Consider the following 25,023-nt stretch of genomic DNA (forward strand, 5'->3'; position numbering starts at 1 on the left):
TACCCAGCTGTCTCATGAGTAGACTGCGGATCTTTATGCATTTCAGGCTTATGAAAATTCTGAAAAAAGGCTAGAAAAGTAATGGTCATCCGTTCTAGGGGTGAATCTACAGGTCTGGATCGGTGGACATTTCTAAGAGAAACTTGCCGCAAGATTGTTTATAACAAAGAAAATTGTTGTTCAAGTTGTGTTTTTAGTCGGAGTAACTTCTTCCTGTTCGCTGTCACGATTTCGGAAAGTGTTGTTTCGCGTAGTGTCCAGTAATTGTGTAGAAGTGTGGTGTCAGTGGTGTGTTGTGCTTCATCGTTAATAAGACGTATTCACGAAAATGGCAGCGTCCACTTGATCCGACGCGACGGAGGAACAGAAGGTTCTGAAAAATTTCCAAGTACCTATACTTGACACTAGTACTTAATATAATTTATAACCAGGGGTTAATATTCTTATGTATAAAAATGGATATAAGGTATTCTTTCATATTTTGCTACTTCTTTATGATCCGAATGGGCAGGGAGTTAATCTTCGTTTACGATCATGTTCTGTCTCATCGACACGGTCGTGTGGACTGTAGTATTAAGTAGGCTTTATACATAATTATAGTCTGTACGTATAATTCTACACAACGAAATTTTCCAAAAACTTTAACAGCTTATATCTCGATAAGAACTTGAAAACTTTTTCTCTTCTCGATGAGTAGAAGGTATTGATGTAAAAACAAACTTTAACAAAAGTTTCCATGAAAAAATAGGATTTTATTTCATTCTACTTTCTGAAAATGCATAAACATCCGCAGAGTCTACTCATAAGTCACAGCTCTAATCGTCAGACTTTGAACGAAAACCTAATGGACAATATGTAATCGGTTGTTGATTTTTCAGGCTTTCCAGGTGTAAGTGACAGGCCCTGATAAGAGATCGGAGAGATATTACCTTGTAATATATCTTATTGATTCGAGGCCAGTAGTAATTGCCCACTTTGGTCTTGTTGCGCAGCAGTATTATCCCGCTTGGTGTCAGACCCAGAAAGTACTCCACACTGTCCTCACCCTACACGAACGATTGTTTCACATTTTAAGTGAACATCATCTGATTTCTGATTTCTGATTTTCAAGAAACTCACCAATACGGGATGCAGATCGACTCCGTACATTTCGAGCCATTTCACCTTGTCGAGATAGTTGAGCTCCGCCGCAGAGGGTAATTGTCCTCTGTAAAACACGTCATTCAAACACGAATTCTCAGAATAATGAATAAATATAGAGTTGGCTATTAATCGGAGTAGCTCAGGGATACTTACACGAGGGTTTTATGAAGCTCCACGATGCGATTCTCCAGCTCGGTGGTCTGATTCGCTAGGAATCGAAATTCGGTTACGTAGCCCAAGGAATGTCGTCTCGGATCGTAGTCCCCGAGTTCCGCTGTAAGAAATAGAAGATTCACGGTTACTCTACGGAGAAACAAGGTTTTGTAGATCGTTATTAACCGCGATAGATCAGAAGCGTCCAACTAACGTCCACCGTGGAAAATGAATCGTGTCTTGCTCGGTGGAAAAGATTTCGCCGATGGTTGGAAATTCGGTTCTTTCATCTTGGCCGTGTCGTTGTCGATTCCCAATTCCCATAGGGCGCGCCGACAGAAATGCCCTTCAGAAATCATCGTATAGTCGGTTAATTGAATCACCGACTTTGATGAATATCTAGCTCGACCGGCGCGGCGCGGCTCGTCCCAACGAACATCCGGCCATCATGGAAAGAACCCGGCACCTTGTCGACGCGACGCCGGCTTCTTGTATGCTCATTCGGTCGTGTAATTACGAGTCCGTCGGTCGGGGACCGCGGAACGATCGTTCGAACCGTGTTCTGCGCGAAATCGCGTTTATCGGTCCCTGGAGCTCTCGCTTCGCTGAAAACCGATTCGGTAGAAAGGGAACCGGTGCGCGGCGCGGCGTTCACAGTTCACGGGAAAACGCATGCAGATCATCGATTCACCCACTAATCACAAGCTCGCGCGCTTTCAAACGCGATATTTTTCCCCTCTGAAATTCGATATTTTTAACAGATAAGCCAGGCTGTCTAGATGAATTTGCAATTCACAACCAATTAGGAAAGTACAGACGGAAGCTTAAACTAGTGGCACCGTGTCTGCGAATTGATCAAGATCGTGCACAGCAATTCGAAGAGAAAAATCATCCCTTTGATGTACAACCTCGAAATTACGACCCGTAAAGGTACTTGCCGGGCTTCTTAAATTATATCCGGCCGGTTGTATTCTTGTTGATCTTCCATTTCTGCCGCGGAGACCTCTTCCCGTTCCCTCTATGCTCGTGTTTCCAATCGCAAAGGTAATAGGATCTACCGAATCCTTTGTATCGATAGAATCGTCTAGATAATATCTTCATTTACCAAAAATTCCTCAGGCGAGAAAACCGAGGAAATGGTTCGACCGAGACTGTTCTCCTCTCGTCTCCGTTTTGCTTTTGTTGCGTTCGCCAAAAAGACGTATGTATCTCGATCCTATTAAACTCCGACCCTTTATATGCTCGAGACAGACATCTTTACTTGAATCCCGAGCGAATGTAAAAAAGAAATGTACCTAAAACTGCGGTTGCACGTTTTACTGCAATATTTTTTCACAATCAGATTGAAAAAAAATATATAAAAAAGCTTTTTAAAAATCACGCTTTTATTAAAGTGCACTTAAAAAGGAGAAAATAATTTTTTTAGACATCAGCGACAATAAATAAAAGCGTGAAGCGCCCACGAAGATTGCGTCAATATATTTTAGCGCTCCACGCTTTAATTTATTGTCGCTGATGTCTAAAAAAATTATTTTCTCCTTTTTAGTGCACTTTAATATAAGCGTGGTTTTTAAAAAGTTTTTTTATATATTTTTTTATTTTCTACTTTTTAGTCTTTACATATCTTGTAATCGATTTTAATTACCACTGCAACCTGTAAATTCAACCATCTTTTGTAAGAGGAAAAATATTGTGTCACGGCGGTTGCAAATCGAAGTTTCCATTCTGTAGGATCAATCGTTCAGGAGTTGACAGGTAAGGGCGCCGCCATATTGCTTTGTAGTGACGCCCGCGAGCCGCTTACCGAGCAGAATCGCCGTTCCTTGTCGCCCCTCCGCCCCGACCTAATCCTAAGCAACTCAGTAACTAAACTGAGGTGCTACCAGGTGCTACGCGAAGTGGGCCAGTGGAGTGGGGATGAGTCGGAGTGGGAACACGTAGTGGAGTAGCTAAGCGCTGGCGCGCGGAGTGGGGATCTGAATGGTTAAATTCGAAATGGTTAAATTTTTAATAGTTTATATCTCCTAAACGCATAGTTTTTTTTCTAATTCTTTGTTTTTCAATATTGCATTGTCACCCAGTTCTGAGCTATGTTTAAAGTTTCAAGTCTCTAGCTTATCGGGAAGTGGTTTAAAATTCGATTACAAGATTTGACGCATCCACAACGCGACACGGCAAGCTAATATAAGCGTGGTAAATAATAATAATAAAAATCTATCTGCTTCAGCAGGGGTCGCGTTTAATTAGACAACGTCGAGGTAACAATGGCGGCTGGGAGAAGCAGTCGTAAACGTCGGAAAAAGTCGAGCCTGGGAGGAAGCGGTCCCATTGTCCTCGACTCAATGAAACGTCTTCGAGTTTGTTCTCGCAGTCGTGGAGGGGAGGCTAGTGTGAGGGGTGGCGCGCGCCCCGAGAAATTATGAAACTAAATTCATTTACGAAATGAGACGATCGCCCGGGAAAAATGAGACTGCGGGACGAAAGTGTCCGGGAAATGCGCCGGAATAATGGGATCCGCTCGACGGACTTCTAAGACGGAAGAATGCCCAAGGTGTTTTTCGTCGCGGATGTAATGGCATTGTGCTCAAAGCTCGGCTTCCTATCTTGTTTGAGATCTCCGGGAAGCTGGACAACGCTGACAACGCTTTCAACGCCAGCTCTATTTCCATTTCTTCGGATAGAGGGGTCTTCCGGGCTGCAGACTCCAGAGGAGAAAAGCTAAAGGGCTGCTCTACTTATGTCCAAGGTACGTAACTTCAATATTTGCGCGACGCGTAGCAACGGGCAAAAGGCTCGTTCCCTTCGGTCCCGTGGAAAAACGCGGCGACGCGCGACGCACATCCCGTAGTAGATCCACGAAAATCAGAAACGCGCAACTGTCCCAGTTCCCGACTTGATTAATACTCATTGCTGAAGCATTTCCTCCTCCCCGTGAAATTACTTTTCGACGCGGGCCAAGTATGTAATTACGTCTGTCGCGATATCGAGCTTTTTTCCAGCGGAAGCGAGAGCTTCAAGGCGCTCTCCTAGCTAAAGAAAGTCACTTGAAATTATTTTCTCGACGTCTTGTTCTCTGGAAAATTCTGTGGGTCTACAAAATGATCTGGCGTGTATTCTATACAAAAAAGATAGCGACCGAAGATAAATGTAAAAGTTAAGAGACACCGATGCGCACCGTCTTGCTTCGATCGCGTCGCAGTAGTGTCGCTGTCTAATAGACATTGAAAAATGCAGGCTTGCTAGGTCGCTCGGAGAAACGATTAATTTTCGAGGGATCGAATCGCTGGAAATCTCTCGAGAGAAAAAGAGGAGGAGAGAGAGAAGGAGAGAGCGCCGGTTCGCGGCGGTCGATCGCTAATCCCGGCGAGATCCATCATGCTCAGGAGTTAAAGATTTATGTGTGCAGCACAGTGCAGCATTCCGTCGCGGCGGAGAAAGAAGAGAGTGAAACGTCGAGGATTCGTTCGCGCGGCGAGGGGTAGAAAAGAAACGCGAACAGGAAAGTCGAACACGTAAAATTATGTTGCTGAAGATGTTGCAATCCATCCTCTCGCCGGTGATCTCATCCGTGGCGGACCGCACGCGCATTCAGAGAAGTCCTATCTCCATTTCGCGAAGCAAAACGCGTGCCGTGTGTCTCTTTCCCTGTTTCTCTCTTTTTCTTATTTCCTCTCTCTCTCTCTCTCTCACTTTCTTTTTCTACATCTCTTTCTTTCTTGCTCGTTCCCCGTTCTCTTTCCCTCTCTCACTCTCTTTTTCGCTGGGCGTTTCGTTGTCGACGGGCTCGCGACTGAACAAGAAGAAAGGGCATTCATTTCGTTTCTTTTGACAGCGATGAGACGCAAACACCGACTGTATCTTTCTCTCCCGCCCTTTCTCTATTTGCATGACTTTGAATCTCGCAGCAGATAACTAACGTGTGGACCTGCAGCCTCCTTCCGCCAGCTCGAGCAGTCTTTGCCTTGAGCTCGCATCAAATACTAACACGCGCGGCCGTTTTTCGATATTGTAGACTTTAATATACCGTCCAACTCCGCGCAGAACGTCCCAAGATCTCGTCTCTTCGTTCCCCGCTGAACAAACGCGAAAGGCGTTGCCAAGTCCTCCTTAATAAATCAATGTAATCGCCTAAAGTCCTGTTTTTGCTTCGACTTCGTTCAACAAAAGCAAAGTTACAAATCGTCGGTTTCATTCTTCAGCGTAGATGGATGAAATATTTGGAAAAGTTTGTAGGTCTACGTTTAACGTGTTCAATATCTGGAATCTGGTAGGTGTAGATCGACTTTTGTTAAAGGACAAGTAGATTGCACTTCTCCCAGAGGTCGGCCACTTTCGCAATTTCGTCGATGCCCCGCCGAAGATATTCGGGGAACAGAAACGACTGTCCGAGAGGGGCAAAAAGTTGAAAGTGCTTTAGGAAAGTTTAACACGTTGTCCTCTATGTGGACGTCTCTTTTCGCCGAGGCGAAATTGAAATCACGTGCCACGCAAAGCTTCCACGAATCTTTGTAAATCGCTTCCCTCTGATCGTACCTTTGTCGAAAACTTTTTATCCTCGCTCGCAGCGCAGAACTTACCCGGAACTCTTTCCCCTTTGGACGCGTTCCTCGTTTCCTCTTACCGTGTCTTTGCTAACGGATATCAAATTTTCCCGGGAATGTTACTGTCGAGTTAAAAAGGAACGCGCCGACTCAATGTTTTATTACAACCGTTAAGCTCCAGTTTCCAGGAGTGTAAACGGCGAAGATGTATGTTCCGGCGCGGCGGCGTTCTCATTTACTCCAGTTGAAAGAATTTAAAAAATTGACCCGAATAGCGATCCTGAAGCGAAAATGTTCTAGGAGTGCAATTAATTTGTGTCGTTCGTAAATTCTCAGCGAGAGAGAGAGAGAGAGAGAGAGAGAGGAGAAAAATAGAATTTTTAGATTTATTACAGTTGTTAAATGAATTACTATGGGTACAATTAGGCTCGGTAAACATTCCCAAAGAATATATGTATAACACTTATACCTATTTTCTGACATGATTCTCTTTCATCTAGAAAAGCAATTCGGTACATTGTGCGATCGTTTGATGAAATAACGGGTTTGCCGGGACAGCGGGAGAAAGAAAACGTTTCGAAATTTCGCAGAAACGATCGCGGCGCGTTGTTTCGTCGGAAAAGATGACGCCGCGAAAGAAATGATTGCGAAGTGTAATTTCGCGCGGGCGTGGGTGCATAATGTGGCGCCGGGAGTGCAATTTTGTTTGGACTCTCCCCGGGAATAAGCGTAGCCGCCGCGCCGCGCCGCCGAGAGCGTTAGGCGTTGCCTGGTGAAATATCCGGTGTTCTTGCGGTCTCTGGTTCCAGGACTCGAAATAAAAGCGCCATTATCGCGATAAAAATGAACACGCTCGCCGGTGAACCCGTCTCTTCGCTCCGATAGGGGATGATGCTAGAGTGAGAGAGCAAGATAGAGAGAGAGAGAGAGAGAGAGAGGAGGTCCTCTTTCTGATTCTCCTGGCCGCAGCCAGGCGGAGCCTTATCGGTCTCTCTCTCTCTCTCTCTCTCTCTCTCTCTCTCCCTCTCTCTCTCGTTACGACCCTTTTCTGGGATCCTCGGTGGAAAAAAGCCGAGTGCGTGTAACGACCGACGTGCAACGACCTCCGTTTCGATGAATGCCCGCCGGAAGCTCCGGAAAAGCGTAATTTAGATCGGAGGTTTCCTCCGCGAGAATCTCTAGCCGTGTGCACCGCGGTGCGGTGGGAAAGTAAATTCCATTAGATCCCGCGGAAGATTCTAGGCCGTATTTTTTTTCTTTTTTTATTATTCTTCTTTCATTCGGATCGCTTATTTCCAAGCACCGGCACGCTTCGACGACCCCCTGATTGCGTGGACTAGCGGGAGGGAAAGAGACGGGAAGAAAACACGCCGGTTAATGAAACTGAAACCCACGCGACCGTGAAGTTTCCGAGACTGGTCCCGAAAGGATCTCGTAATTCTCGCGATTAATTAATCCCGCGAGCGATCCGACGCGTCGATGAATATGCGCGGAACCTGTTCCACTGGATCGGGATGTTTCGCAAGAGTTACACAATTCCGCGTGCTCTTGCTGCGTTGCTTTTTGTCATCGCGGCCAGCTACACTCGAATGCTTCGGATGGTGGGACCCAGGACCTCCCGGGACCCATCTACGCGAGGCGGTCTTCAATTTTTTAGAATCTTCGACAATTTTATTATAAAATTCTCAGATGAACACTAATTTGTCTGCTGCACCTGGGTGGGAAAAGACAGGTTCGCTCTGTCTGGACACCGGACCGGACCAAAAGACTCGGGCGCGAGCGAATCGTTGCTAGCCAGCGAGACAAAGGAAGTTACGCCTCATTTTCAGGTTTTGCAGTCGCACCTATAATGAGGGAGCATAGCGCCCCGTGGTCATTTGAGGTTTACGCTCGCAATTCCCTTCTGCCGAGATTACTCGCTGAAGCGATCCCCCTTCGCCGAGTCTTCCACTCGAACGCTATCCCAGCGCGAATTCTCTTTTACTTGCTTTGGAATCTCGGCCGCGCGAATATGCTATACAGTATTTTCCACTCTTCGGGAAACGGCGCGGCGCGGCGCGGCGCCGCGGCGGTGGGAATTTCTCGCGACGAAAACTGCAGTATCCGGTATTAACGTGGAAAAATGTAATCTCGTTCCACGGTAACCTTGAGACAGAAGGTTAATGCTGCAACGATATTACCAGCTCTCGGAGCCCCCTCGTCTAGCTAGCTTTCTTTGACCTTTGAAAGATTAATATCCCCGGATTTAATTAAAGCCGCTAGTTTTAATCATAACGTTCATTAGAAACGGTAATAATCTCTCCGCGTCAAGCTGACGGAATGCTTTCGTTGCAAAAAAGAAATCGAGCGAACGCTAACCGCGCCTGATTTATTGCGCTCGCTTCCGGTTCCATTATCACGGTTTCGTCTCGCGGTGCACGAGATCCGAGGAAGGATGGCAGTTGTCTCCGCGCGCGAGGAATATCCAGGAAAATTCCTGGCAAGAACAAGACGAATGAGGGACTTACATTGAACTACGTACGCTCCCAGTTCGGCGGCCAAGTCGAACGAGACGGGCAGTCTTCCTTGCAGGATGTCCTGCTTGACTTGCAGGAAAAACTGGTACCTGTGAACCGAAACAAAGTCGCTAATTTTAACTTGTTTCATGAACATTCTAGGATCAGGTCGACCTGTGTTTTATGGAAATAGTTGAGCGTACGCCAGGTGGAAAGGAACAATAGAGGATGCGAAGAAAAAAGAGGGTTTGCACGGGGTCGAGCTGCCGCCGCGCCGCGCCAGTGCGTAGCGAACTTGAATTTTAACGTCGACGGTCTTTCGCGGTTTCTTTTCTTGTACAGTCATCGTTAACCGTACTTTTGCCTCCCTTTGCCCCCTCCCTCTCTCTCCTTCGCGCGCGCGCGCGCTTCGCCCCGCCATTTCTCACCAAAGCCTTTCTTTCCTGGTGTTACATTCGGTTCCTGTACTCCCGCGGACGGTTCGACACGTTCTCCCTTTCATACATACCTTTCCCCTTACGCAGATTCCTTCCCGCTCGCATACTTCCCTCGCCTTTTTCTTCATTTTCTACCTGCCAATCTCTCCTACCGCCTCTCTCGCTCCTCGCGCTTCTCTGCCACGTTCGCTGTCATCGTGCTCCTCCCCCCAACCTCTCGCACGTCTTGATTATAACTTGCTCGCCCGTTGTTCTACGCGTTATTATGCTTGATCGATGAAAAGCGAAACTGTTTGCTCGACTACCTCCGTTCTGCCCTGACGGACAGTCTTTTCTTTCGAACGGATCTCAAGTTCCCCGGTGAATTCTCTCCGACAAGTTGCCAGTTTCACGATCCTGAGCAACCTCTAGATTGCGGATTTCGTGCAGTTTATGAAAAGGTTATTAGGAGAAGTGAATTTTTCATGGAACTCCTTTCGAGAAACGAGAAGGAAAGCGTCCCTGGAGATGGTAAGAAGCGTCGACGAGGCAAAGAACTTGGTTAACTATCTTTCCGTAACACTTTGAGGCCGCGCTTGTTCCCCGGTATCGCACGCAAGAGCGGTATTTACTTTGCATAAGTTACGCTGGAGCCGCAAAAACGCCGGGGATACGAGGAATGCTGGAAACGCGATGTAAATGGAGGCAGCACGCGAGGCTGAGTCGAGAAGAGGATCGGCTTAACGATAGCGCTTCCTTCGGCGCCGCGCCGCGCCGGTCTGGGACAACCGGGGAAAAACCAGAGCAAGAGAACAAGAGCGAGACCGGGACAGACCGTGTAAACGCGCGGAGGACATCTTTATCTTCGGTTGAAAAATGAAAACCAGCGGATCGCCAATCACACTGCATTGCTCCGAATCGATGGCGATTCGAAGGCTAGCGGATTTGATGCACTTGTTGCAAAAAGCAAAAAGCGCAACTTGAATCAGTGGACAACTTGTACCGACAATTTTGATTTTGCATAGAAATCCTCAGTCTATCGATCAACCTTCCAAGCTGAAGAGGAACGAACAACAGTAATGGATTTCTCCGTTTAGCTCAGTTTTGTACGGCGAGATCTACGGAAGCATTAAACGCATAAAGATCCGCGATCTACCGGCAAACAATAGCCCCTCGGGCGACGCGACGCGACGGTTGTATCAGTAAAATAAAGAGCGTGAAATCAAGATAGAACGAAAACGAACCGACTGTAATCTCAGACAGTCCCAGGAAATCTCTGATCCATCTTTCCCGTGTTGCGTCGCTTTAACGGCGCGGCGTCGACAGGTTCTTTTACGTGTTCCCGTGCGCTCGGGCATCCTGGTCAATCCTGGTCAGGCTAAACACTACGATTTTTCGTAGCGCCGCTAACACGCGTTAATAAACGGCGATCCGGGATCACGAGACGCTAACGAATAAAACAGAAAGAGCAGGACACCGTTCTCTCTGACAGGAAGCGAGACAGAAGACAAGTGCAAAGAGAGGAAAATAAGAAACGGAGATTAAACGACAGGGGACAAGAAAACGGGCTGATTAAAGTCGACGACAGGAAAAGGAACGGGGAATCCCGCGAGAGACGGCAGGATAAGAAGAGCCTAATGAACGAGAGTTTAATGATGCAACGGTGATATATTAAATGTTTTTTCGGCCACGGAAGAAACCGAGACGCGCGAGTATTCGGCACGAGTCTTGCCGCGCTAGATCAAGAGGAAACGGTAGAAAGAGCGAGAGTAAATCTTACGGAATTATCCTAAAAGGAATTTCCCGGGTAATCCTCGCATCAGCGACCGAGGGGGAAAAGGCGGATAAAACCGGAAGAGGAAACAGAATTCGAAAGGGGAAAAGTCTCTCTCGGGGATTCGCTCGAATTCACGGGCGGTCGGGGAATTATTCGGACGTTAATAAACCACGCCCGGAGATCGTGTGTCGGGGAAATGAGACGCGAAGTGCGATCGATCGAGTCCTACGGGACTAATTTTTAGGAGGAGCAAATCCGAGAAATTGCGCATTTGGGGATGTCCTCGCGCAGACGTCGAACAAGTTCCGGCGCGGCGCCGCGAAAACAAAAAAGCGCGACGCGACACCATTTGTCGGGGCTGTTATCGTCCTCTCGGAGATACAAGCTCCCTTCGAGAAGTCGTCGTCCGATTCCTTTGTTCCTCATTTTACTGCTTTCACGGCCGGGTAACGCTCGCCGGAGCAACGATAACGCGAGAGGATCGGAGAGAACGCATTACGGTGGAGGCCCTCAGAGGTCGAACGGTTTTTGGTCCGACAAGGTGAACAATTTCAAGGGCCGTTTTCGAAAAATAAGGACCACCCTAGTGCGCTCGAACGGCCTCGGAAACGAACAGTTTGAGCCTGGAATTCAGAAATCCTGGTGGAACGTGTGACGTCGACCGTGGAGATCACCCCGTCTTTAAAAAATTCCGTTTGATCTTCTCGGCGAAATTCTTTGATCCTCTGCGCGAAAGTTCGCCTTGGAAACGAACATAGAAGAAGCAATTATTGCCTTTGAAAACATTTATCATCTAATTATCCTTCTTTCTAGCCTGTGAGTCGGGTCTTGCGACGCTAAAGGGTTCTCGCCGCGGGCAAATGAAATTCAATTATTTAAATGAGCGCATCCTCGCTCTCCCGTTCGGTAGCACGTATTCCATATTCCTGGCGTTATGAGCGTGCTACGCCGCGCCGTGACGTGACGTATCTTTTCGTGCTGGCTCGACAGCACTGACCGTGCAGTGCAGGCACGTGCAGGCAAAAGTGGAGAACCATCGGCGACAGTGCCTTATCCCGGTTCCCCCTTCACCCGCCCCCGCCCTTAAAACCTGGCTTTTATGTCTCGCGGTCCAGTCGTACTGTCTGCGTCTCGTATCCTGTGTTATGTTGTGTGCCAAGGGACGTTAAGGAGCCCTCACAACGATCGTACACGCTTCAATTTACGCCAACGCACCACCTTCTTTAACCCCCTGAACTATGGATCGAGGCAGACTCGCGATCAAGATGTCCGTGACTCGCTTGAAGCGGCTTATTCTGGCTTTTCTTTCATTTTTTAAATTTACTTAATTTCCACAACTTTTCTACAAATATCTTACTTCGAAGCAGTAAATAGTAAATATACCTGTATGCATATTTCTTGTATTCTTTAATTACCATTTTCTTGGAGATAAGTGTACATGAAATTCTAGACACGTATAAAATTCTATTTCATTCGCTCGAGTAGATTGCTCGGCGAACGGAATATTTTCATTTTCATTTTCTGTAAGTGCGCATAAAGTTTCGCGGTCCGAGCCGGAGAAATTGACCTCGCCCTCCCTCTCCCCCTGGTATTTAAATAACAGCGAGAAGCTCAATCACTTTTATGAGTCTGAAGTTCGAGGCAGAGTTGCGGAACACTCGTCGATTTTTGCCAATTTTTCTGTCGCATTACCGATTACAGGAGATTGCACGACCGGTGGGGCGCGGTAAATTCACGTGCGTGTCCATGGTATGCGAGAAAAATAAGTGGCTTTCTCTCTGTGTGTGCGTGTGTCTACGGTCCCGGTGGAAGCTGGATATAATATTGCAACGTCGATGAAACGTCGTCGAAAGCCTCCGGAAGTCGGCGTGGATGGAAGTTACGAGTCTCCTCGAGTACCGTAGGCCGTGGGCGGACATTAGCAACGATAGACGAAAAGTACCAAGTGCCTTAACCGTCTGTGCGCTACCGTGACGGGAAATGGGCATTGCACGGCTCGTATATCGATCTAGATATGTACATCGCGACGACTAAACTGGCGCGTTTCTCCACCGGCGAAATAATAAAAATGCTGCGCCTCCGCCTCGTAAACCTTTTATACTTTATTCGATCTGCCATTAACCCCTTCCGATGCAATAACGAGGCGATCAAGATTCCGAAGAATCCGCTGAACATGAATATTGCTACCTTCTTTTAGCTCGAACATCAAAGTCTTCTGCATTTAATATTGAAAGTGAGGCGCGACGCGGCGGTCCCAGAATTATTTCGGTATATCAACAAGTTACATTGGATTATCAATAAGTTACCAGCACAATGAACTTATTGTTTGTTGTCAAAAATGAATCAACGATCTCAGAATCGTCTGTAAATAGAGATTTCGAAGTATCATATTTGATACTTTTCTTCAAAAGCTGGGGCGTAACCTAAACAGTCTGGAGATACAAGTAAAATAAAGAATAGTTTTATTTGTATGAAAAGTAACAGTGTGCATTTATTACAGCGTTCAAGTAAGTGCAGGCGTAGAATTGATTCTTCTAGAGAATTTTTCAAGTCTGATCTTCGGATCAGATAGAATTCGCTACTGCACCGTCCATCGTTCTGGGAAACGGCTCCCGGTAAAACAATAGAAAAAAGCGAGGGAGAGGATATTCGTTTCTCGGTGGCTCGCAGACAGATTTAAACCGGTTCGATTGTTCGTTTTGCTGTCTACGTAGAGGAGTTTAGGAGATAGAGACACGAAAGGGAAAAGTTGTTCGAAAAGAATGGCCTACCGAACGCGACCGCGGTACGGTCTGACAATGCTCTCTATAATTTTCATTTTCGGCAGATAATTGCAGCTCCGGGGGCAGGGGGGGGCCTTAATTGCTACGGTCTCGGGTAGAGAAACTCACACCGCCTCGGGCTAGCCACACGCTAATCTATAGTCAAGAGAGGGCCGATCTTGCTCGTCCGAATGGAACGAGAGGTGTGTTTCCGTTTCGATCACCACCGTGGGGGTCGATACTCTCGTCTGCCTGCACCGATACCAACCAACCAACACCGAACTTATCAGACATTCCGCCAAGTTCGAATAGTTTTCGGAATATCGCCGTAGGAGCTACCCGTGCCGATCGTCCGACCAATAAACCGATCGTTCGATTAATCGATACTTGGACCGGTTCTCGTTCGATCGGGCTCGAACCCGCCGATAGAAATATGTATGTATGTGTGTGTGCCTGCGTCTAGCATAATCGGTGGACTGCGGATTTTTATTCATATATGATGTCTAGAAAACGGAAAGAGATTAGGCAAAGCACCTCGATTATTGATTTTAATTGATATCGTTTGCAAAATAATACTTATACGTTGCCTATTATAGGTACGCGAGTATGTATACATATTATACATTATAACAAACACCCTAAACTTTATAATTTTTATTCTCGGTTGTTAATTAAGACATTTAGCTAGACCCTTTAAGAATATTGTAAGGGGTGAAATAAATTTTGATTCACATGCTGCTTCCCACAATCGACGAAGAACATTTAAAAAAATTTAAGCAGTAATTAAGGATTAATTAGGGGACGTTTAAGCGATTGTCCCCGTTCGTTTAAAGTTTAAAGGAACCGAACTTTGCATTGACCGTGGTCGAGTTTGTCGTCGAGTTGTTGGAGATGCGGGGGTGTAAGGGTGTTCGGAGCGGTTCGTTTCATTCGGTTTCAGCTGATTCAGTAGTAGAAGTCGGGGGAGAACAATAAGCGAAAAAAGACGTGCCGGGAAACGGACGAACTCAATCTATATGTAAATGCGTTCATCTTTTATCTCGTGTATGAGCAATCGATGGACGGTTGTCCGGGGCCCTGGCCTCGGACCGTACGCTGCACCCTTCGCGACCATTGCACAATGACCAGACGAACCCACGGCGGGATATCGAATCTCTAAGCACACTGAAAGCTACGTATAAATAATGCCCCGGGTAAATGGGATGCGCATATTCTCGGATTATTATTGGCTTTCGCGGAAAGCAACGCGCGTGGCCCGGCCAGGAACAGCGAAATGACCCTGGGATAAAGCGGGTTCAACCGTATTAGCTTTATATCTTCGCTAAATATCACTCGGGATCTCCTTGGCGAAACCGGGAACCAACATGGCCACCGAACGTACGCATCGTAAGAAACCGGTAAAATCGGAACCCGTGTAATGTTCACTCAAACTGAAAGAGTCGAACACAAATCTACTAACTCGCCTTTTGCACCGCAATCGGGGAAACTCGTGACGAGTTATATTATAACGGACGAACAGATTGTGCAAATGAAGATTCAATTCCGCTCGTTGAATCGTCGCGTCTTCCGCCTTTTTATTAAATAGCGGGACGTTTCAATTTACCCGCGGACGCAATCAAACGCATTTTCATTCCGCATGAAATATTCAGAAGAGTAATGACGATCGTGATAATTAGACCGCGGACTTTTTTATGGAATAAAATTGTTCTTCGTCGAATTGTAAGTCGTGGAATACAAACTTTTTTTCTTTTTTTCTTTAACACTATTATAGAGTAAATTGTTTTACGCATAAAACCCGCAGCCTGGTGATAATCTGCGAATCAGATTTTTCACCTTCCGAGGGAATATAGAAAGAAATGGAGCAAGTTAATATCGAACGATTCTTTTCGTTTATATTACCTTGTCATAAAATCTAGAGTTATTTTCAGTGACCTGATCCATAAAAATCTATATTTGCATAGAAATCTGCAATTCGGTGCAGTAAAAAGACGAGACGAGGGTGTTGAATTGAAAATCATATGTAATAGTAAAAAACGAGATGAGCGAAGGGTCTCGAAGTTCATCGAGAGGCACGTAAACTTGTCTTCCAATATCGGGGAGCATTTATAGGGCGCGATGTGTTCTCGTGATCGCAAATTTCTTTCAAACACAATTCGCTGTATACATACAATGAACGACAGCCTGGCTGGAAATAGCTGGAACGCTTCGGGCAACGAGTTACAAAATGATTTTTCAGGAAAGTTGTTTTCGCTCTAAGAGAGCAGGTTTCCCTCGGGATCACAGTTATTAAGCTGCAGCGAGACGGTGAAACCGATAGCATCGAAATATTCTTATCCAATATCGGCAATTTGAATCCGCGAAAAATGAACGATAGAAAAAATACCTCCGGCCCCTCCGGAGATTATCATAATACGGACGCGCGATTTTAGTGTTCCCGGCAAGAAGATGCTTTGCATTCAAATATGCAATAACGAAATTGCGCTCCGTCCCGGGGATTTCCTCGTTGACATAATCGAACGACTCCGCGAACTTTATATGGCGAGGCGACCGTTTAATACCGGCGTCATTCTAGAGAAGAACAATGAGTTTTATGGGCCGGGAAACGGAATGGAAGGCACGGCGCGGCGCGGCACGGCGCCACAGGGGGTATTTGCCCCGAAAATGCGGTCAAAAGTCAATTTTCAGAACAGCATTCTTTGTAACAAGTATTTTAAAAGATATTTTACAATCCGATACGCTCCTCTTTAAGGACGATTCCGCACTCAAAACACCCATTTTAGCGAATGTGTTTTCACTATACAGTACAGAAAGTAGAAATCTCAAGCTTTAAAATGGTTGGTTTTTCACGTTTGGATTTTCAATAAAGTTATAGCAGTTTAAATATTCAGCGAATATTGAAATAGCTTTGCTTTTAAGAAAATCAAGAACGTAATGAACTCGACGAGAAGTCGGAAAGCAGCTAGACTCGATCCGTACCTCTGGGTGAAATTTGTATTTTTCAGACAATTTCATCCCCTAAACTGGGATACCAACCGACGAAAACTATGTGTGTGTGGAATAATTTCGGCTAATCGACGCGAAGTTATCTGGGGTTAAGTGCACACGATAAAAGGTGGAAGAGGTCGCGGTAGGAACGAGGACACGGATGGCGAATTTGCAAGGAATAATCCGTGTTACCGCGAGCGGCTTCGCTTCCTTGTCGGCAGTGTAATAATAAGCGTTCCGGTACCAAAGCGTTCGAGCACGAAAAATAAATGATCCCTGAACGCGCGGCGATCACGCGGAAGCGGAACTCGAATATTTGCGATGGAACGAGCAGATATCGGTTCTTGGACTTGGCGCGAAGCGAAGAGGCGAAGAGGCGAAGAGGCGAGGAGGAAGGCAAGCTGCACTGCGAATGATCGATATCGACGGCCAAGTCGACGGTCTCTCTTTCGAAAAAAACTTCCGCTTTATCTTGCCGACTGAGAAAGTCGGAGGAAGCTGGTGTTTATCAGGAGGAAAAAATGCCGGATCGCCGGGGGTGAAATCGAGCATCGCGCAGGGGTTGATGGAGCCCAAGCGCCAAGCACCGAACGAGGAATCAATCGAGCCGCTCTATCGGTGCCAGAAACCCCAATTTTTCACAGGGTTCCATTAAATCGACTGGCACGCATCGACGCGACGCGACGGTCGCTTATGCTCCATCGATCTCGACGGTGGATCGAGGACTCTTTTGATACCAGTGTGGCTCGACTGTCCGATAAGAAGTCGCGAAAAACGGAGGCGATCTGTTTGAGAACCGTAATTCGGCTACCCTCGAATAAAACGTCGCTGAACGCTGCAGACGATTCGCCGCCATTGACGGATGCTCGCCGTTTTTCGGCTGTCCGACTGCGACTATATCCTTCGCAGTCGGGAATAGACGGAACTCTTCAATTAGAAGTAACTCTTTTATCTCCCGAAGGAAAATATCCAAGTTCTGCCTCAGCTGCATCGATGTTTGTACGTCTAGCATTACAAAGAATTTTATGGATTTATGCGAAGAACAAGTTGGAGCAATTTAAAACGGTAGAGACAACGACGGAACAGTAGTTTATTAAGATCATTAACGGAAGAAAGAAACGTCTAGTTCTGGCAATTGAGGTAACTCTTTCAAAGTTCTACACAGCTGCGTCGATGTTTGTGAATTTAATATCGCATAGAAATTGATACATACAATAGTTATCTAGGTGTTAGGGAATGATCGAAAAGCATAATAATCAATACCTGTGAATGCCGTCTCTCGACCAGCTTGAATACAACTTTTTATCCAGCATCTAGATGGAGTTTATCGAAGATATACTCGTACATACATACTATATCTGAGCGAAGAAGATATTGCGAAGCAGTTCAGGCCGAACGGATTCCGCTGTTATTTCAGGCTTAGACGACAGACTTAAGGTATCATTGTTACACAGTCGCGTATTGACCCCGTCGATTGTGAGAGCTGACAATAGGATGCATTACAGGTCGTGGCACTGTAGATTCTATGCACTATTCTATACGATAGAAATTGAACTCGACTGAATACAATGAGAATTGCCCCTTAATCGGGTTCAATTAGCTAATCAACGTCGGGGGCTTCGTGCGATTGATTATCGCTGGCGCCCTGCATAATCAGCGCGGAGCTGTGGGGGCACGAATTTGCATTCGATGCAGTTCAGTCCCCTGGCGAAACACGTCTCTCTTTCGGTCTTCTAGTCGACCGGAAAATTTACTCGTAGAAAAATCGATCGCGACCCTTGCCTCGTGGAATTTGCAAACATTTGAATCTGAACGTTGAAAAATTAATCTGAGAACGATTTCCACGGTAAAGAAACTGAAAGAAAATTCGCGGCGACAGAATTGCCGCCGTGAAGTAACAACGGCATGTCGAGAGAGCGATCTGCGTCGTCCGGTGAAAAGAAGACGACACTTCCGGAAGAAGTGCAATGCCGAGGAGAACGAGTGTTTTAAATTCTCTTAGCTCCGTCGCTGGGTCGGGTCGGGTCGGGACGGGACGAAGCGGCGTAGAAGTGGAAAGATTTTGAAGCAGCATGCTTTGAGAACTTTAAGCCTGACTCATTAGGATAACGAGGCAGGCATGCAGTGTCTGTGACACCGCTCTGGTACCCACACAGTCTTGTTCCCGGCTGTTTCGTATTCACGGGACAGGAAAACTTGCGAGAGGCTTCGCGCACCTATACGAACGCAACGCAACGCGCGTCAACGATCCGTTGCCGGTGTTTGTCGGAGGAACCGATCGGTCAGATTAGAGAACTTATTCCGTTGATTAATTCAACGAGGGGAACGATACGTGGAGCGATTCTTTTCCTATGGCGCCAGAAAATCATCGTTCCTACACTGTTAGGCCGAGGAGAATGAAAGGTACTGTTAGATTCTCGCAATAAAATTGATAGCGATCGGTGTCCTCCTCGTTCGCATTGTTTCGTGTACGACGTACGATTAATCGCGTTTGCCACGGCGGCAGCAGAGGTGAGAAATCCCAGAGGGACGGATGAGCTCACGGATACGTACGGATCTTTCAGTTACTGTTATTAGCACCTTGGCTCCTAGTGGCTCTTTGATAGTCTATCTAACGACCGAACATTCACGCGAACAGCGCTTTTTCCTTCATTTTTCTGCACCGCCGCGCCGAGCCGCGCCGTCGGCACACGCAATTTTCTCCGGTGTGTAAATGCTTTCTCCATTAGCCTCTCTCTTAACCGACCCATATACCGAAAATTGTTTTCTGCACCCTTTTTATGTGAGGGCCTAAATAAATATATATATTGTGATATTATACATAAATATATGTATTGAGATGGAGATTAATCTGTTATTAGCAGTTCGGTCGAAAATGTTTTTATCTGATATAGCATGGTTTCAAGAGATTATAGTCAATTTTTTGTAAAAAGAAAAATAAAAAAAGCAATCTTTTTATGTCATGATACTTATCGAATTTGTCTTGAAATCTTCCAAGAAAAAACAAGAGTTAACAACAAATTTTCTCTGATCACGTGAAAGTTCTCTTGAAACCGTGCTATATCTGATAAAAACATTTTCGATCGGACTGTATATGTGATTCACCCTGTATAAATATATTGTGATACTATATACATATAAAGATATAGAAATGAACGTATATTGTCGATGTCTAATGTATTTTGAGATTTTTCGGTTACTTTCGTTGCGGGCGTGGCTTTATTATATGTAGCTCGATAGATCAAGTTTCCCGTAGATCGGGGCCGGCGCGCGGCGCGGCGAGTCTCCGTGGGGCTATTCAATTAATCCCAATTGCTATGGGACGGGACGGGGGGGGGGCGAGTTAGCAACTTGTTAGTCTAGAGTCTAGGTGATAAATTCAATCTACTGACCTTGTGATCTCCTCGATTAACTTGCACGGGTCCGCCGCGTAAAACTTGACGCCGAAGTAGAGGGTGTGGACATCGGAGCTCGGATCTCCCTTCAGTACTTTCAGCTGTTTCCCGATCTTCTTGCTTGGGTCGAGCCATTGCTGAAGAGTGCGCGAATAACAGCCGAGAATTACTTGGAAAATAATTAATCCCCGGCCCCCACTGATCGGGGGACGAGCCCGCGCCGAACTGAAACTGTTGATCGAGCGAGCCGGAAATTGCAGCCAGCTCGACGTTTCCCGTAGATAATAATCCTATCCTCTTGTGCCCTGGGGCCGATGCAATCGGCTGCCTTCGGGGCATCGCCGTGTGAATTTTTCATCGTGGAAATCTAATTAACGGTAAACTACCTCGAACTTGCTGTTTCATTCAGCGCGATCTCGTTTCGAGCTACCGAGCCGGGGTTCGACGATCTTTACGCATTTATTGTTGCAATACACGGTCGCAAATTTTAAGAGAATCTGTTACGGCATAAATGCATAAACTTCCAAGTTTAATTAGGGAAGGGCGTGGGTCTTACCGTTTGATTGCCGTGGTCCAGGTAGCGGAGCCCGAAGTACGCAGTCTCCAATAAATTGAGGTGCCTGAACACCCGGTCCAGCAGCTCTTGACCAAGGTTCGAGCTCTGCAAGAATACCGTCCGAGTTATTACGTGGATATCGAGGCAGCGAATGCGACACGGACGAAATTACTTCCTGCACCGACCCACATTAGTGTGCCGTTACACCGAATACGAATCTCTCAGTTGCTCCGATGCATTCTTAACCCTTCGCACTTGGAGCAATTTTAATTTAAATTTTCCAATTTGGCGTTCTAGAGCTTCCCATAATCATCCCGCAACTACTCGATCTCCTTTTTTCAACATGTATTCAAATAGTAATATATATATGTATATACATATGTGTGTATATTTAATTTTGCATTCAAATATTATTGTATTATTTAATTACGATTTTGTTGAAGATAAGTAAACGTCCGGTGATTTACGGACGGCAGTGTACAATGAAATGTTTCTAGATCGGAAGAAATGTTTGATTTCCAAGTTAAAATAGCTCCATGTTGAATCAATTTCAACATTTCCGTCTGTTCGACGCACTCGAAATTGTTCGAGACGTAGAATCGGCGTACTTTCGATCGGCGCACTTTCGATCGGCGCTCGATCGACCGTGACGATTTAAATCGTGACGCGCGATCCGCGTCATTGAACACGTCGCCGGAACTACGTCGGGATCGCGAGCACTCGTCCCGCTGGTAAATCCGTCGATATTATTCAAGGGTGCGTGACAGGTGGCTTGTAACGGTACAAGGTGGTCGTTGGGATTTCTGTCGACCCGAGAGCGCTCGGAATCGCAACGTGTCGCATTATGCTCGGTAGAATTTCGCTTTTTCCACGGGCAATTATCCTGCGGACACGGACACGGCTGCAACGGACGTGCGCCACTTCGAGATTAGCCGTGCGGCAACACTAGAAAACGCGATTCCACGTACTATCATCACCGAGTTACGATCGCTGCCGTTGATTCCCTCCCGGTCCCTTTTTCTCCAGCATTCTACCTTGAAAAACGAAGATTCTTCCATTCACCCGTAATTGTCGTAGAGCGTAGTAATACGTCTTACGTCTATCTACACGTCGCGTCGCGTCGCGTCGATGCTATAGAAATTACTCCCAATCAACAGAACAAACAGAACAACCAGTACATATTATTCAGATATTTCTGAGCAAAAACAGATAATAAATCTCGGTTCTTCGTAGCGGCTATTCGCGGTAAAGATTCTCAATAAGCATCTCAAGAAGCGTAATCGATACGATAACAGTGTTTGAGCCCAACGAGCGAGCGTCTCGAACTTGTCAAAGCGGAGGGTTCAATTATTATCCTCGAATTCCAGCGTGGTGTACATAAGGGAAGGGCGCGCCGCGCCGCTCTGGTGTGTAACGAGCGATCGCTCGTTCGAGAGAGAGAGAGAGAGAGAGAGAGAGAGAGAGAGAGAGAGAGAGAGAACATGATTCTCTCCAGCCAGAGGAACCGAAACGTGGAACGGTGGAACAGGGATAGGGGATAGGACGAGACGAAACGGTGTGGGCGAAAGGACGAGAGGTAGTAACGCGGCTACGCTAATTAGGAGCAAACTCGAGGATATTCTTCGTTCCCTCGGGACGGTCACGCGTATTCAGGGAATTCGTACGCAGACCTATCGCGGGGAATCGAATGATTACACGAACCCTACCCTTGCACATAGAGGGTGCGTTATCCTAAAAAAATCGAAACTCTGCTCTGAAATCCTGAGATTGTAAAAATTGGCATTGAGGCAGCACATTGAGCCTTTGCAGCCGAGGGATGGCTCAGAGTCACCGATAAAAATTGCTGTACTATTCAGCACAATATCGTTTACATTATTAAATATTTTGGTATCTAATCAATCACTACACATTTAAGTATTTCATCAAGTATTATCAATCAATTTCATATCCATAAAATGAAAAAATTCATAGATACGCGGATTCTTATAAGCGAATTATTAAATTATTATTCTACTTCGGACGAAATGTTTAATTTTCAAGTTAAAATAGCTCCGGCTGCAGAGGGTTAACTCTCGATGTTTGAAGAAGACTGAACAGCACATTGTTGCGCATAATCATCCACTGCCTTTTGAAGGAACTGGTTCAGATACATCGTCGAACTGTCTCCTCTTCGGTATCTCTCGAGCACAAGCTTACAAATAGCACCAATTCGAACGTTATCTCGCGACACGAGCATTTTCGAATCAAGTCCTCCTGCTTTATGGAAATGGCCCAGTGCGAATCGTCCACGTGCAACGACGCTTCCCGTTAGTTTCCCCCCCGAAGGGAAACAAACGAGCGTCACGGCTCGCTTGGTGTGCGAACTGGGAACCGGAAACCGCCGATTTCAATCGGAGAGTTCGCCGGCTGGGATGTCCCGCGGTTAAATCCACGCTAACAAGTCCGAAGGGGAAACTGTTCGAACATCGCGGAGAATTTTCCTTGTACCGCGTTATCCGGTTCTTATTCCGCGCACCACCGCGCCGCGCCGATAAAACGAGCTCCTCGTCTTTTTAATTGGACGTCTTTGACGGTGGAAGCTTGTCGGATGGATCGCACTCTTCGCAAGCTGTCGATCGAGCTCACTTGGAACATTTTATTCCGCTGACTAATCGACTGTTTTTCTTATCTATAGACCGAGGATTTGATGCATTTCTGACAGAAATGGGTAAAAGTCGATCTGGAATGCAAGGAAAGAAAACTCAATCTACCATCTCCGTGCAAAGCATGGCAAAGTAGCCAACAGCAAAAAGGCTCCCTGACCGCGAACAATCAATTTGAAAATTAATATAAATTACAGCGCTACTAGATTATAGTCGGCGGGAGCGCAGGTTGAACGCGGTAGAAAAGGTAGCTCGTCGCGGCGCGCGGTGCGGCGCGGCGGTTTAATCGATTCCGAAATTGCGGTGAATATGAAATGCATGGGGGAGCCGGAGTAATTAGATTTCCAGGATCTTCGGGTAGGGGGCGAGGAGGTCGAGGATATCCGAAACGGGAGATCGTCGAGGATCGTATCTGGATCTATTCCACCTGCTGCACCCACGCTCTTGCTCTCCGGCCAGGTGATTTGCGCGTTCCACGAAGCGGAGAAGCATAGATCTTCGAGATCCTGCCAGGGATCGGTGCAATGAACGCGTGGAATCGCAGAGGCGATTCGTTGCAAGGACGAAAGCGTATTTTCACGGCGGAAAAATGCGTCGCTCGAAATGCCGGACCAATTTATCGGCTCGCGAACGGTCCCGTTTTATTAGGGACGGTGTCCATAGCTGTTACAGTTAAATAAGCGTCGTCCTCGTGTATCGTACGCGGCGACGATGTTTATACCGGCCGATACCGGATAGCGCAGCGACGACACCATCGTGCTAACGATCAATTTTCCGCTCGCGTTTCGTCCCGGCGAATAACTCGCCGGCTGGTTTCGTTTCAAACCCGTTTCCCTTTCGAGATGGCGAATACTATAGATAAAGGGAAACGCGTTGTCCATCCTGCTTTCTTCCCGCAAACCGTGCCGAGAGAGAGAGAGAGAGAGAGAGAGAGAGAGAGACATATACATATTTTATAATGACGCGCTTTACGAGTCTGCGGGCGTCGCGTCGTCGCGTCGTCGCGCGAGTATTTCACGGGACTATCGTCTTGGTCCCGCCCGTAAATTCGGATTTGAATAACGCGCTCCCCGGATAACCGCAAAATTGCCCGATTCGTGCTGCATCGAGAAATCTTAATTAAACGGTCTCGCCACAAGCTAACCGCGCGGGTACATTAAATCGCGACGAGCAATACGAAATTTCGAATAAGCAAAGATGTTTGTTTCTCGCTTGCAACTGGATAATCAACGTTTTTCCGGTGGTACCGTGTAGTCCTGGTCGTGAACAATTTGATTAAAATATTCGCTTATCTTGCCCGTGCTACGGGCTGGCATCTTCTCAGCGACGCGATCCAAATGAAATATGGTGAGCAGGGAGCATGAGATTTTATCTACCGGACGGAAGAAAAACTACGTGGCAGAATCGAGACAATGTTATCTCACTGCCGGAACGAAAGAGAGACGTTCCAAACCGTCTGAAGAATATGAAGCCGGTCGTTTAAATTGTGCCTGCCCGTTTTTGTCATAAATGTGGGGAGCGACGCAGAGTTTCCGGCCCTGCGTGCAAGACGCGTGTGATGTAGGCTCAGCAGCAGTGACCACGGCCCTGTCAACACCAAAAGACCCTCAAGAAAGATTCAACTTTTGTTCGAAAGAGTTTTTCGTACAACAAATGACTTACGAGTTATTTGAGATCGTCACGTTACGAGACTCCATCCATTGCGTTTTTATTAGGAACATTGTTCAATTTCCTCGAGCACTACATAAATGCATCCAATCATCAGCATCTACCGATTTACTTGTTCGCCGTGTCTAAGTGTCAGTTGATTTTCAACTTGCTGCGACTTTCCCGGGAGAAGATCCTCGAGCTGTGCGAGGATCCGTTCGCAACAGAAGGCGTTTCTTTATCTCGCAGCTGGCTGCGCATTGCCACATTGCTGGGTACAGTGTACTGCGTCCTTTTTGGTCTTCTTCGGGCGAGGGGCCCGCGAAGTTGCAGCCGCAACGAGAAGAATGAAGACACAGTGTGTCCGAAGCAGAAAAGAAACGTCCGGTGTCGATGGTCCAAGGTTTGCGACGACCGACCGGTTGCTCTGCACGAGTCCTTTTAAATCGCAGTAGCGTATGCCAACGGCACACCGTTCGTGGTTCCAAGCTTTTCGAAAACTGTGAGAGCG

General features: G+C 46.6%; 1 protein-coding gene across 6 annotated transcripts in view; it reads right to left on the reverse strand.

Annotated features, from left to right (window-relative positions):
* The window catches only part of LOC143213783 (band 4.1-like protein 4), a 64,159-nt gene that overhangs the window by 6,440 nt on the left and 32,696 nt on the right, over positions 1–25,023 (reverse strand). For 4 of the 6 annotated variants that reach the window (XM_076433995.1, XM_076433993.1, XM_076433992.1 and 1 more), the window contains exons 3-8: positions 20,224–20,328; positions 19,665–19,804; positions 8,345–8,442; positions 1,297–1,417; positions 1,120–1,207; positions 930–1,046 (exon numbers count right to left, since the gene is read on the reverse strand). In XM_076433995.1, coding sequence (XP_076290110.1) covers positions 930–1,046; positions 1,120–1,207; positions 1,297–1,417; positions 8,345–8,442; positions 19,665–19,804; positions 20,224–20,328 — 669 coding nt within the window. Of the gene's footprint in view, positions 1–929; positions 1,047–1,119; positions 1,208–1,296; positions 1,418–1,510; positions 2,654–8,344; positions 8,443–19,664; positions 19,805–20,223; positions 20,329–25,023 lie in introns of those variants that run through there. The other 2 variants (XM_076433997.1, XM_076433996.1) reach the window with 2 other exon arrangements.

Source organism: Lasioglossum baleicum, chromosome 11 (genome assembly GCF_051020765.1).
Source record: "Lasioglossum baleicum chromosome 11, iyLasBale1, whole genome shotgun sequence".
Classification (NCBI taxonomy): domain Eukaryota; kingdom Metazoa; phylum Arthropoda; class Insecta; order Hymenoptera; family Halictidae; genus Lasioglossum; species Lasioglossum baleicum.